Source organism: Cupressus sempervirens, chromosome 5, assembly GCF_028749045.1.
Source record: "Cupressus sempervirens isolate cs-2001-9-10 chromosome 5, ASM2874904v1, whole genome shotgun sequence".
In the NCBI taxonomy this organism is placed as follows: Eukaryota; Viridiplantae; Streptophyta; class Pinopsida; order Cupressales; family Cupressaceae; genus Cupressus; species Cupressus sempervirens.
Genome location: NC_143122.1, coordinates 436817978 through 436833715, shown reverse-complemented (window position 1 = coordinate 436833715; position 15738 = coordinate 436817978). Strand labels below are relative to the sequence as shown.

The 15738-nt window shown below is 37.1% G+C and overlaps 1 protein-coding gene across 2 annotated transcripts in view; it reads left to right on the top strand.

Annotated features, from left to right (window-relative positions):
- Window positions 1-258: 258 nt before the first annotated feature.
- Window positions 259-15738, top strand: part of LOC149556654 (uncharacterized) — a 54533-nt gene continuing 39053 nt past the window's right edge. For both annotated transcript variants that reach the window (XR_016364740.1, XM_089831078.1), the window contains exon 1: window positions 259-653. Coding sequence is in view for 1 of the 2 variants with exons in the window: in XM_089831078.1 (XP_089687204.1) it covers window positions 401-653 (253 nt within the window). In the remaining variant the exon portion in view is untranslated. The remainder of the gene's footprint in view (window positions 654-15738) is intronic.

Sequence of the window (15738 nt, the reverse complement as noted above, 5' to 3'; positions counted from 1 at the left end):
AAATATATATATATTTATGAATGGTTGCTTTGCCTTTATATATTTATGAATAGTTGCTTTATCTTTCGACTGCGAACTGTGTGATTATTGTGAGATGATCTTATATCCCCTAATCCCTTTATTAGATTATATACTTTAATATTATAAATTAATAGGAAAAACCTTGTCCATCATACATGACATACAATTAAAGATATATAATTAAATTTTAAACCGTGTATCCTTTTACCCATATAACTTCTTTCATTGTAGCAAAACGAGGTTGTACGATAGGGCTGGCTAGAGATCTTTTAAAAAAAGCCAAAATCTGATTCCAGTTCAAAACTCTGAGCCTGATTGCAGTTCAAAACCTTGAGCTACAGCAAATTTATATCTTGAATACGGTTGAAATTTTTTCTGAATGGCGGCTCGATACGGGACATTCTCATTTTCAAGGACTGCAAGGTCTGCATTTAATTCATTCAGATCGTCGTCAAATCCTGCAAGTAGGCCTCCACGCCGAGGGAGAAATCTGTTCGAAAATAATGGTAGTCAAGACATGAAGAGACGAAAATATGCAGGGACGATGGTCCCTCTGCACGATGCGGTGGCTTCAGCAAAACTCGTAACTCGTCTCAGTGCTAATTCCCGTAGTTGCCGCGCCCTCTGTCCAGGTATTCCCCACTTCAGTCCCATTATCCTTGCATATATAATAATTTCATTTCATGGAACCCACCGAAAATCTGTTAGCCACCATGGATATATAAATTCAGACTCAATCACTAACATTAAAGGGACAACGAAGATTGTTGTGAAAGATGGAAATGATGTGTAATGTTATGAATTCATTTGCCCATTTATTCTTTTGCTTTCGAGTTTAAAAAATTGAAACGGGGCAATTTCCAGTCTTCAACTCCAAGAGTGGAGTACCTTATCACGTTTTGCTTAGGTTAGCAGATCATTCGTTAATGAGAGATTTCCTATTAAAATTTGCATTTCAAGGGATGGGCTCTTGATTGGTACGAAACCTTGAAACCCAAGATGCCGTTCCTGGTATAGCAATGGGTATGGTTATGGAGTACAGCTTGAGATATGCTGTACAACATTTTTTCCCCTGCGTATGGGTATGGGTTTCAGGTTATGGTACAGCATTTTTTTGAGTATGGGTATGAACTGGCATATAAATATTAAATCTTAATCAATATGAATTGATAGTTTTGGTGGGAAACTCATGGACCGGCATTTTATGAGTAGTAGTTTGCATGAATTTATTTGCCATGATAATGAAGAATCTTTAAGATACAACACTTGTTGAAGGTGTGTATGTTGAAATATGAACCTATTTGAAATCCCTACATAGCCGAACCACAAGCCTAAGACCTCCAATCAAATCAACAGCCCCAATTGAGCTCTAAATCAAGTGCTTGCAAACAAATGAGCAAGGATATATGTCATATACATGATAAGCTTGACTCCATTGTTTTGCTATCCTTCAAGATCTTGTAGAAAATAGTAATTTGCTCTCAGTATTAAGTAGTTAGATAACATGGCATTAAGGAATCAAATTAACTCCTATAATTAAATATAACTCTTCGAATATTCATGCCTCAATGCATGAGAATGACACATGTCATTTACATTTAATGTTACAAATTAACCTTAAGTGTCTTTTTCAGCTGAAGATAACAATAACGGTAATAACGTCCAAATTTCGAGAGATAAAGATCTCTATCGCAGCTTCAAACTTTAACACTCCCTCTTAACAAGAGAGAGATCTTTAGCTGAACAGTCACATAAAGCTGCAACGAAAAAATGTCAATGGTAAATTCTGATCATACGAATTCAAAACATAATTCATGGAGTTAACATGAACACCTGTAATAATGAATCATATTCATGGAATCACTAAACATGAAAACCTGTAACAATCAATCGTATTCATGGAATCAATCAACATGAAAAGATTTGCAAGACTCACAGCTAAGTCTTTGTTCACGGACTCTCTCAACGTGAACTGTCATGGAATCTCTCAACATGACATTCAACTCCCATCACGGAATCTCTCAACGTGATGACATCATGGACTCTCTCAACATGATGTTCACTATCACATAGTGAAAGAGTTATCAGAGCTGATCTTACAATCTCATTTATTTACACAATAATAGAAATGGGCATAACAAAATGAGACTTAGTTCCATTTAAGTCAATTTTACAAATACCATAAGCATCACAAGCAGATATGACAATGAAGGGGATTCCATAAGCACTCCCTCTTAATTATGAAGCCTCTCTCTGAAGCTAAAACGCCTATCTCTTAATCATTGCTTTTCTTGTTGCATCATGCAACGAAGAGAGATTAGTAAACTAATCTATTATATAAAGAAATGAATACTGAAAAGAAAACACTATTCTCAACTATATAAAACCATTGAACTCCCATGTAGCCAAACATTACTCCTTAAGTATATGTTGCTTTCTCAACAAAATCCTTTCACACAAGAATATTTTTCACAATATCAGTCAAAGACAGTACCAATTATAAAGCCTCTGTTTAAAACTAAGATTATTATAATCACAGATGACTCCAACCAGATTTACACTGCAATGCATATGTAGAAATATATCTCTTACATTCAATACTGTATTGACTCTAATTTCATTGAGATATAACACAGAATGGCATTAATTGATAATTCTGCAGAATCGAATGTCAAAACTGAAGTCTCCAATCAATAGTAACAATCCCCACATTTTACCAATCACTTGAAACAAAATCTTCTTCTCAAGCTTCTAGAGAAGATTATAATCTATCTTTAAAAGAAAAAAAAAACCAAACACGGCTGCCAATAATGGAACATGTATGCACAACCACCATACCTGATAAAGACATACAATTACCTCTCTGTCGATTTGATCCTCATCTTTCACCAGATGTTCATGAAGATCATCAAGCACCAACTAGCGACTCCGACAACCCGACTACAGTAGCATTATACTTCTTTATACTTTTCCTGTTTGACATAATGCCCACTCTTGCGTCAAAATAGATCGCTCCTTCATGATGGGGCAGGATGGGGCATTGGTCACTCCCAACACAATAGCTTTGTCGGTTTTAAAAATAAAAATAAAAATGCAAGATGAACGCTATTAAAGAGTCACCATATCTATGTGAATAATGCGCTTTGCCGATACCATGAATGCTAATATACCTGATGCAAGTGGTGACGGGATTATGAACTTGCACGTTGACATCCGTTACTAATGAATCAGGTATATATGTGATAATTTCCTCTTGTCAGTAGATAACCGCAGCAGACGAGAATAACTCTAGATAATTTTATGTATTGATATGATTGGTTCTTTGAAGGCAATGACGATGACAAATAATCTCGATAAAAGAGACATCTACTTTGATGAGATGCGTGCAGAGATGTGAAATCATAGAAGAACCTCTGATGCTTAAGATAGATAACCATCCTCTCGGATAGACGCTACCTCCACATCCAACAAGGAAAACGAGCAGCTCTTCAACCATAGTAATCTCATGCATATTGATGTCTTCCCAATCTCAATAAATAAATCTTCAGAAAGCTCCGCCAAATATAAAGAGACAACTGAAACATTCAAAGAATCGTTGGATAATTTAACAAAAATAGGCACAACACAAAAACAAATAGACGGTGATAATAGATATAACAATACACATAGATGAGATCATCGATTCTAACACAGGTCCTTGATATGCTGTGCAAAGGTTTTTTTTTTTCCTTGTCACAGGCTCATACTGTGAAAACTTTCCACTAAACGAATTGTCTCAACCATGGAAACAAGGAGACAACTGTTACAATTTACAGTCTTGACTGATACAGTTCAAAGCATGTACAGTGACCAATAATAATGAATTGTTGATATACTATGCAAAGCATGATCACAAAGACAAGTCATTCCAGTTACGATGAATCTATGATATCATGAGCTTGCAATAGCATTGGGCCCAAGAGCAAGAATAAATCACTTGGAGGAAACGATTAAAGGAAGGAATGCTGAATAAGGAAGCATAAAAAAAATTAGAAAGAAGAGCTAAATCAGCCTGAAAAGTATCACTGCAGACTTAGATATCATCAGACCAAGGAAGAAATAAACTCAATATGACTTTGTCACTCCATAATAAAAAACAAGGAACAAAGTAAATCTACCAAAGATATCTGAAATGCATGATCAGGAAAGAAGATCTTTCTCACATTTACTCAAAATTTAACATTCCTTTATTTTCTGTTATCTAAACTAGGCTCTGATACCATGTTAAAACTAAAGCCCAGAAATCCATAAAGATAACCAGCAACAAGAAAAAAGAAAACTGCAACAAAGAACACCAAAAATATCCTAGGAAAACCCTTCAAGAATGAAGGGAAAAACTCAGCCACACAACAAAATATATTTTTATCGATAATAAAAGTTTAAGTGTACAATGCCTATCGCTTAATGCGATATATATAACAAAAGAAGGGACTCTTCACATTATAACCAAAGGTCTCTTGAGATTCTCATAACTCCTATAATTAAATATAACTCTTCGAATATTCATGCCTCAATGCATGAGAATGACACATGTCATTTACATTTAATGTTACAAATTAAACTTAAGTGTCTTTTTCAACTGAAGATAACAATTACGGTAATAATGTCCAAATTTTGAGAGATAAAGATCTCTATCGCAGCTACAAACTTTAACAGGAAGAAGATAAGGAAGTAACGCTCTCAAAGGGGCAGCAATGATGAAGAGTTGTGACCCTTTTGAAGGGTTGTAATTGTGAAAGGTTATGACCATTATGAAGAGGTGCGACTCTCCCTCACATTGGAGGATATAAAGGGGAGAAGGTTTCATTTGAGGACATCCAAGAGGGAGATCAATTTAGGGAATAACATATTATTCTCAAAGGCAATAACGAAAAGTGGCGACTCAATCCTTATGCAAGGTGGTGACCCTTCCACCGATGAAGTGTAGGGGAGGATTTATGCCAAGCATTGAAGAGGACTTATCAATCAAGGAAGATCAAATCATTGAGCAATAACACTCATCTGCATAATGTCCCCAAATTATGAGACCCTAAATTTTGCCTCAGGTTATGATTTTCTTTCAGAACATTCAGGGTTTAGAGATACCTTTCACTTTATTGCGACCTTGCAAGCAAGTTAGGAATCATTTATTGTCATAATTCATAAATAGATTTCTTTAGTTAGGAATAAGCATATATTGGAAATGTAATTTAAATCATTAGATTGCTGAAATCAATTTTAAGATGACTCAACCAAAGACGAGATAAGATAGGGTGCCCTAGAGACCCTGTACCCTAGGCCCAAGAGTGGATATACGATCCCCCTTAGCCTCGTGTGACCCATCCATCCATATGAGCTGTAGTACCTGGTTAGACATCCTATCACCATTCTCCTCAATCTTGCCACTTCTATCATTGAACATCCTTGTGGATTTGTTTACCATGATGAAGGTCATGAGGAGCATTCACAACAAGGTTCCCAGAAAGTCCATCCTTCCTAAACCCAATGGCAGTCCTTTTGTTTCCCTTTTGGCTCCATGGGACTCTTCGGTCTATACCATGAGGTGTGGTGCTTAGAGCTTGCTTTTAAATTTTGTTTTTAAAGCTTACTTTTAAATTTTGAAGAATCTGATCAACATTCCTCATTGCGATTCGGCTCGGGTTCCTGTCAAAGATGTCTCGTGTGTGAAGCCGATTGTCCAATTTAAAGGTGGACCCATGCTTCATTCTTTAAGTAGAGACAGAAGATCCAACGACTGTCATTGCATTGCTGACTGATTTTTTTTCAGGAATGTCAGATCTCTGAAGCAACACTATCTGTTGATTCAAATTGGCTTGTTGCAGGTTCAAAGATATGTTATGATGAGTAGCTTCTTCCTGATTGGATCGTGCCCCTATGCTGCTAGAGTAGTCAAAGCCAAGTCATCCCTGTAGTGTCATGATTTGATTACTGTGGAAACTGTTAATAACAGACTGAAAACACACACAAATGCAGTAAGTTTGACATGAGTAGCTTGAAATCTGATTGTTGTAAATGAATAATCATATGTGAAGGACTGTTGTGCTTTGCCAAAATTATTTACAGTCATCTAAAATTGTTGTTTCAAGCTCGAGTGAGTTGCAGTTGAGTTTAGGGTTTTTCAATGAAATTGAAGATAGCACCAATTGAGTGGTAAGTAAGCGAATTCTGTGCAATTTCTTAGTCATGCTACTTAAATTCAATATATTTTTAGTCTTAGGGGCTTTCAAGAGTTGAAAGTGTGTTTCAAGCTAGTTCACTAAAACCCTAGGCTATCTGCATTGAAACTGTACTCTGTGAGCAATCCAGTTACAAAAATGAGTAACAAGGCTCCTCCTAGAAAGGTAGACAAAAACTTAATAAAACAATTCGATGGCAAAAGAGTCCTACACCTTGTTCATGGACTTGGGGGCTCAAATGATAGGTTATTGGATAACCTAGCTGGTGTGAGGGATGCCAAATTACCAGGGATGGGGTGACAATTGACTGATCTCTTTTCTACAAGAAAAGAGATGCAAAGATTTCTATGATCAATGGATAGAAATTTGTCCCAAATGTATTTGTGGATGTTGACTTCATGAAGTTTCTTGTGCAAAGATATGATATTGGTAAAAGGGCAATCTCGGTAGTAGATGGCGTTTGTTAGTTTGTGGTAACTGATCAAGAAAGTACTGTACATACTTCATAAATTCTTTGGTGCTGCCCCAAAATTTTTTTTGGGCTCTATTTAATAGGGATTTGGGCCGACATAACCCTAAAGCGGTAAAAATGCTTGTATAAAAGGGCTTAGGGTTAGGGATTGTTTTAGTGTTGTGATGCGAAAATTGGTTCTTGCGGCAGTAATGAGCTGTAAGGGATTACAGATTGTAATCAGGTTGTAATCACTGGATTGTAATAATATCAGACTTGTTGTTTGGTGGATGTAGCCCAAGGATTGGGTGAACCACATTAAATCTTGGTGTCTTGTGTTCTTTTCTGTGCGATCTATTATTTTTTGATATTGTTTATATTTGCATATAATTGTTATTTTTGTCTGTGGTTTAATCCTAACAAGTGGTATCAGAGCGAGGTTGTTCTTTCAGTTATCCTCTACAGGAAAGTCTCACAGTTGAGTGGGAGCGATGGTAGATGAGGGTAAGTTGAGGGTTGACAGGTTTAATGAGTAGAACTTCCAGTTATGGAAGATGCAAATGGAAGACTATCTTTATCAGAAGGATTTATGGAATTCGTTGAAAGGCAAAACCAAGAATCAGGGCTCTATGTCAAATGACGACTGAGATCTTTTGGACAGAAAGACACCTTTATTTGGTCATTTGAAGTTTACTAAGGAGATGTGTCCCAAGACACAAGAAAAGGAGGAGATGTCAAAGGTACCCTATGCTTTAGTTGTAGGAAGCTTGATGTATGCCATGGTATGTACAAGGCCACATATCGCATATGCAGTGGGAGTCGTTAGCAAGTATATGAGTCATCCAGGAATTGAGCATTGGAATGTAGTCAAATGGATTCTCAGATATTTGAGAGGAACATCCAATAAGTGTTTACACTTTGGGGGCTGTATTACTGAATTACACGGCTATGTTGACTCAGATTTGGCAGGGGATAGTGATACTAGGCGGAGTACTATAGGTAATGTCTTTACAATTGGTGGGGCAGCCGTGAGCTGGGTTTCTAGGTTACAAAAGGTTAATGCTTTATCCACGACAAAGGCAGAGTATGTTGCTGCTACAAAGGCAACGAAGGAGATGGTGTGGCTTCAGGTCTTCTTGGAAGAATTGGGACACCCTCAGAAGGATAATTATTTGTTTATAGATAGTCAGAGTGCCATTCATCTTGCAAAGAATTCAGCTTTGCATTCAAAGACCAAACACATATAGTTGCGGTACCATTTCATTCGGTCAGTTTTGGATGATGGATAGTTAAAGTTGGACAAGATACATATAGATGACAATCTAGCAAATATGTTTACAAAAGTAGTGACAAGGGAGAAGCTAAATTCCTCTTTAGCTTCGGTTGGTCTTCTAGACTAAACAGGATTAAAAGAACAACAAAGTCCAGGGTGGTTTGATCAAGTGGGAGCTCCATGTGCTAGCGTTATTGCTACAGGATCAGTCTCCAAGTGGGAGATTGTTGTCTAGTGTGGATTCTGATTAGTCCCCAAGTGGGAGATTGTTAGTTTGTGGTGACTGATCAGGAAAGTACTGTACATACTTCATAAATTCTTTGGTGCTCGGGGCATCCCCTCAAATTTTTTGTGGGCCCTATTTTATTGGGATTTTGGGCCGACATGTAATTATTAATTATAACCCTAAAGCAGTAAAAATACTTGTATAAAAGGGCTTAGGGTTAGGGATTGTTTCAGTGTTGTGATGCAAAAATTGGTTCTTGCGGCAGTATTGAGCTATAAGGGGTTACGGATTGTAATCAGGCTGTAATCACTGGATCGTAATAATATTGGACTTGCTGTTTGGTGGACGTAGCCCAGGGATTGGGTGAACCGCGTTAAATCTTGGCGTCTTGTGTTCTTTTCTGCGTGATTTATTATTTTCTGATATTGTTTATATTTGCATGTAATTGTTATTTTTGTCCGTGGTTTAATCCTAACAGCGTCACATTTAGATACACATTACAAATGCTTTAAATTGGAAAAAAGTTGCATCATTGAGAGTTGATTTGAAGAAGTGTGAAAATAATTATGTCATACATAAGTTTTATAAGGTCTTGATTCCCAAATTTTAGATGGAAGAATGCAATCAGGAAACCAGTTCCAACCTCACAATTTGAAAAAGAGCCTTTTATGTAGACACCTTTCAGGACTACTTTGTGAAGAAATATTTTAGTTTATGTCAAATTTTGATAATTGACGCTCAAGTGACAATGCCAATTGGTATAATGTGTATGGCAGCAGAAATCCAAGATCCAGTGAAGAATGCCGAGTTTGATTTTGGTGGATTTCTAGAAGAAGAAATGAACGGAAGTTTTCTCAAGGACAAATCCAACATCAGTAAGTTTGATATGAAATGGTACTCTCTCATCTTCCACTTATTTGTATTTAGAGGAAGATATGTATGGGATGGCAAGCTGGAGGTCAGATTCAATGACTATAAAGGAGATATCTTACCAGTGCACTGTTTGACATATTTGTGAGACAAGAACTATCCTTGTTCAGATTTGTCATCTTCCAAGAACATTTTGTACATAAAATTATAAGTTACTTGGCTGTCCCATAGGAAAGAATCAAAGACAGGTGCTAGATTTTCTTAGACTTGCTTATAGGAGGAAGGATTTTGGGATTTTGCATAACTGGGGAGCTTTCTTTCTCCACACCAACAAAACTGCAATCTGGGTGTATGGAACCCCAGTGATACCCCATATGCTCCCAAAGTACATGCCTTACTGAATTGCATTTCTTGATGTCATCTAACAGCTTGATTAGATGGATTATGCCAATTTCAGGAGGAATAGAAAGTCTTCCTTGTTCCTGACACAATGTAAATTTGCAGATTTCCATGTGCACTTGAGCAAGTCTATTTGCTTTTGAGGACATACTGAATGAGATATGAGAAAGCCAAAGTTAATGATGCAGAGGGTTTTGTAAGAACTCTCATGCCAAGTTACATACATGACATTGTAATTGAGGAAGACATCATTATGAAGTACCCCACCATTGAAATTATAAATGATAGGAGAAGAAAATGGAACATAATGGTGGACATCAAATAGATGAGAAGGCAAACAGAGCTTGACTTTGAGGGTTTTTTTCCATGATGAATGTGACTTTTGGGTCAGAATTGAGAAAATGATAATGAGTGTAGAGGCCTATTTGAAGATGAGATCACAAAGAGTGGTACACAACCTCAAACATCAGAAGAGGCACCAACTAAAAAGCAGAAACTGCTTGAGATGCCAAGGGAGGAAACATGGGTGAAGATCATTGACGTAGAGGAAGCTGAAAAAGGCAAACAAGAAGAAGAGCAACAAGTTGGATCTCCACTTGATGATTATCCCCCATCAACTCTATCTTCTCCGAGAGATCAATTTATAAGAGATATAGTTCCTATCAGACCAGAAGATAGATCAATTGAAAGATTGCAGGTTCAAGATGATCCTACTGATGATATTAGGGCATTGGCTTTGATCCTACTACCAAAAGGGAGGAGTCTTAAAGAAGAGTTTAGTGCTAGCAGCGTATATTTAGTGTTGTTGTTGATGTCAACATGATACATGCATTAATGTCAACCTAATGCAGTTAGGTGTGAGAAGTATAGAGTATCTGAAGTCTAATATGCAGGAAAGATTATCTGAAGTCTGATATGTAAGAAAGATTATCTGAATTCTGATATGTAGGAAAGTGTATTTGAAGTGTTGTATAATATGGTTACTTGATTCATTTGATGTTTGGTGATAAGAACAAGTCAATGTGTGGTATATCCGGAAGATGGAAGTATGGGAAGTGCTTGGTCTAATTAAGCAGATTGGAAACTGAGGTGTTTTACCCTTAGTTATGGATTGGACATCCGTAAGTAGTAACCAATTGACCATTTAGGCTCATTGTTATGTGAAACCATTAATGTAAATTTGAAATGGTATTTGCGAAGTATATGCTCTAAACCAGGATAATTGTCGTCATTTATGCTATGGAAATGGAATACATGAAAACTATATGCTGAACTTTATTTCTATTCTAAACCTTGGAATTGGAAACATTTATACTATTAGCAACAATGATATAGCACAAGTCTTTTAACAAGTTTTACAATAACTGAGATATTTCCTCATTCCAATGAACAATTCTTCCTCTAAACATATTAATTAGATATATAGGTGCATCTTGACACTGGACTCATGCATAGGTAGTTGATTATTGTTTTGACCTGGCAGCTAGATACCACCTTTCTTCATGTAGTTATTTGCTTGAATCTGTCAACTCAACGTTTGCTGGTGCTTCCATGTTCCACTTGACTTGTTCCTGAAAAGATTTGTAACACATGCCACATTTCTAAACATATATCCATACCATAAATTCATAGAAAGCATTTTAATATACTAACTCTTGCACACCTAGGACATTTGGCTGCAGGAAAACCTACACAATAATACTTAGGAGGAAAGATAACAAATCCATCATACACAAACCATTTGATCATCTTTATCGATCACCACAAGTATTATCCATAGTATTAAAGTTCATAGTATCAAACCATAAGTTTCAGAAGTATAAAACTTTTATATAGAATTTTGTTAAAAAGTTCTTCCCAGGAAACAACTACAGAACTCTTCAACTAACATAAAACTAAGGAATATATGAGTCATTATTTGGACTCATCATCCCCCCAACTTAATGTCTTGCTGGACCTCCAATGACAATATATTTTCTGAACCTAGCCATCATTCTGAAGTCAACTGAAATACTCTGACCTGCACCTCGTGCATCAAAGCTCCAATAGTAACCCTTGCTTACCCTCAACTGTTCCCATCTCCTAACCTCTGCTGCCATGTCATGGTCATCAACATTTTCATTTACTTCAAGGAATGGAGAGATGAGTAATGGAGGTTAAAACCTCAAGGGAATCCAGAAGCTTGTTCTAGTCCTGCCAAGTAGTATATACTGTGGTGCCCTTCTATTAGCCATGATGAAATTCTGGGGAGAATGTGGCTCCTTAACCTGTAAATCTTCTGGCAACCTGATCCACCTTTGAGTGATGGAGCTGCCACCTTCCTGTACTTCATGCCTTGCCATTTGCTCATAATACGCGTAAGCAGCTTCCCTAGGAGGATAGATCTGTCGACTTCCTGAATCAGTTTTAGTGACCTTTAACCAATCATAATTATAATTTTTGGCATCTCTAGCCTCAGGTCTGACAGGTAGAGGGATATCTAGTTCTTTGTGTCTATATGATCTAGTTTGCCTTTCTTCAATAAATTCATTTTGCACCCAGGACATATATGCATGCTATTGAATATCCCCTACATGCATGAGTAGATTCCACTCTCTATCATCCGGAATCGCATGATTATGAAGGTAAAGTTCACACAACAGATTTTTGATGGCTATAGGAGAGGACTGAAAAGCATCATAAAATTCATGAGGTGTATGTAATGATGGATTAGGACCCTGAACAATTCTAGTCATTTTGAAATTGAGAAACTGTTCCATAAGATACAGGGTATATACTTGTGCTAGCAGTCTACACTGCATCAATTCAGGTATCATTGTGGTAATTTGTGTGACCTTATCCTTCAACATAGTTATCTCATCCTCTTTCTCAAGTATTTCCTGTTATTGATCATCAACAACCTTTTGCAATTTCCTCTTTTCTTCTCTCCACATTGCTCTTTCTATAAGCATCTGCTGATATAACCCAAGACCTGCTGTTAGTGGCGTGGACAAATCTAGTGGTGGAAGTGGTCCCTGTTCTTCAATATTAATCCATTCAGACCCAAGAGGAGCAGTTTTTTTTTCTCTCCTTATTTTGTCAGTTGGCTTTTCAGTCCATAAAACCATTGCTCCCTTAGGGTTTTCCACCTCAATCTGCTGGGCAGCTTGACCCAAGGTGTCTAAACCTTCATTTAAAACCTGCGCTACCACTTTATTGACAATTTCTATATTTATTTGTGGTTTCTCATCAAAAAGGTTGTTACCAGAAGCTGTAGGAATTTCTTCCTGAACATCATCATTCATGAACACATAATCTTCTTACATCATTTCTTTTTCATTATCTAAAGAGTCCTGATCAATATTCATTTTCTGTGAAGTTTCTCCTTTACATTTAAACACAAATTGTTTCATTTCTGAATCATGATCACTTTCAATGACAATTGTATCATTTTCTTTATGTGTTTGTTCAGATTCTTGTGGTATTTCATCAGGGTTTGGTAACTGAGTTTCCTGTTGTTGCTCAAAAATTTCTTGAGCTACATTGTCCTCTGACCCAGTCATTCTTTGCTCTAAGGACTCAAAGGACTCTGCATTAACTGTGGAGATACCAGGGGACTCTAGGAGTTTTATTGAACCCTATACTTCTCCTGATAGGTGTCTCTTTTAAAGGCTCAAAAACTCGCTTCCTCTTTTTTTATGAGGACTCTCCTCCAGCAGTTGCTGCTGGAGTCTCTTTCTGCAACTTTTTCTGCTTAGGAGGAAGTGGTATGTTAAAAGTGAGGTCAATTTCTTCCCTTTCTTGATTGCCCTCTTGTGTTTGCAAGCCCTCTCCAACAGACTTTTCTTTTTCTTTCCTGGCAGATACCCTAGTTCTTATGCCAGATTGAGCGGTTTGTAGGTCATCTTGGCAGACGACTTTCTTTTTCCCTTTACCAGAAGTAGAAGCTTTGGGATACTTGGTAGAGGTTTTCTCTTAGATGACCTAGGGTTTTTATCATGTGAAGCAGAAGGAGAAGGTTCAAACCGTTCAATGAATTTCTGAGTACCATGCTTAGTCTGTACTCTTCTTCCTACCCCATTGTCCCCTTGGTCCTCCTATTCTGGGTACAAATTGATCGGATAACAAGAACTCTTCCCAAGAAACAGCTGAATGTTAATGTAATGCCCTTTCAACCAATAACTTAATTAAACAGTGATGAGAGACTGAATTGGGCTTACCTTCCTGAACTGAAACTGCTCTTTTCTGCAACAAATAAAACAGGAAATTGGGTAGATTCACTGGCCTGTTATCATGTCTGAGGCAGCTTAACAATTCGAAGTGCATGCCATGCAAGTAGGTATGGCGGCCTTCGCATGTTATATACTACACAATGAATAACACACACTACTGATATGGGTCAGGCAAAGAGATTCTCTTTGTGCCTTGCTTCCTATCTACCTCTAGACGTGGGTCATTATGCAGAGATAATTGAGTTCTTGTAGGCCGCGGGTCGAAATCTTCTAAAAAATGTTCTGCCTCCTGCGGCAACCCAGAAACTTCTACAATCACCTTTTCACTGCATTTTACTCTTAAACCCTTGACCCTAGCTATTCCATTTTGCAGTGTATTCAAGAACTGCAATGCTACTTCTTGATCATATGCAATTAATCTCTGAAAGTATCCCAACCATCCCCTGTCCTCAAGTTTCGGTCTGCATTCTTGATCGGCTAAGATTATATCATGTATAGTCAGTTCATGCCGAATTAAATCACCCCGTCTCAGCTATGTAACAGTATCTTCACTACATCAAATTTTAACGACTCAGGTATATACATAGGCTAGAAAATGAAGTAAACTGGAGGGTTCCGGTTTGAGGATAACACTTAGTAGGTTTCAGAGACAAAGCATTTAACAAAAAACACAATCTCAAAATTTGAAGGAGCATTTCATGTTATAATTACTAGGACAGTTCATTACATGACCTTGTATTAATGACTTGTAACAAGCTGAAAAACACGAACTTAAGGTCACATCAATCAAAAGTTTAATTCAAAAATTATGACATGTCCTCATAATATGAATTTCAAACTTATGGAAATGTCAAATCAAAAAGATAAATAAAAAATATCGAAAAATGAAAATGTACACCCCCAACTTAATTAGGCATGAGGTCTCACCATGCCAACATGTGCAAAAGATAGCTTATACAAAAAAAACTTATCTGATAAATAAAACAATATAAACATATGTGCGATGGTAGAGTTACAACATACCTTGTTATGGTTGTTGAATGTATGCCGCAAGCTATCCTTGTGCCAAATGGAAATGATGAGGTGGACAGAGGGTGAGGTGGCATTTATTATGCAGAAGTATGCTTTCACCGAAGGTGAAAGATTTATTATGATACCTCGGAATTAATTCAAATGTTAGCTAGAATCTGGCATGTGGCCCAGAGCCTTCCACTGTAGGAATGGATTGTTCTCCAAATTGAAACTACTGCAGGAACTTATTCCAACTTTGTGGTTTGTTATACAACTTGAGCTTGTGACCGTTGACCAAAAGCTTGAACCGAATAGGATCAATAGTAGAGAGATGGATTGCACCATTATCAATTACTGATACAATCTCATATGGTTCCAGCCACCTATTTTGAATTTCCCTGGTGTATGTTGATAACAGGAATTATAAAGAAGTGCCTAATCACCAATGGCAAACTTCTTATCCTTAATAAACTTATCATGTGATTACTTCCACTGCCTTTGAATTATTCCTGTGTTATGCTGGGCAGACTTGCGGTACTCATCCAGTCCATTAAGTTGCAGGATCCATTCTTGTTGGGGGCTTGTGAGATCAATGTTTAACTCTAGAGTTGTACAGAGAGTTTTGTGTTCAAACTCAACAAGCATGTCAACTGATTTTCTATAGACTAACTCAAATCGTGTGCTACCAATTGTTGTTTTCCATGTAGTATGGTATGCCCATATGGCTTCGGGAAGTCTCATTACCCAATCCTTTTTGTGAACAACAAGTTTTGGCTAATATGGCCTCTATTTCGTTGTTTATGATTTCCACTTGGGGATGGTAAGGTAAGGATTTACCATGCCGAATTGTGTACTCATTCATTAAGGTAGTGATCAAGTTGGATGTAAATTGAGCTCCTTGATTAGTCACTAATTCTCCAGGGACACCAAATCTTGTAAAGATAACTTCATATAGAAATTCAGCAACATTATTTTCCCTAGTATGCTTCATAGGTTTGGCTTCAACCCATTTAGTTACATAATCATTGCAAACCAAAATATAAGACTTGCCATTTGAAGAT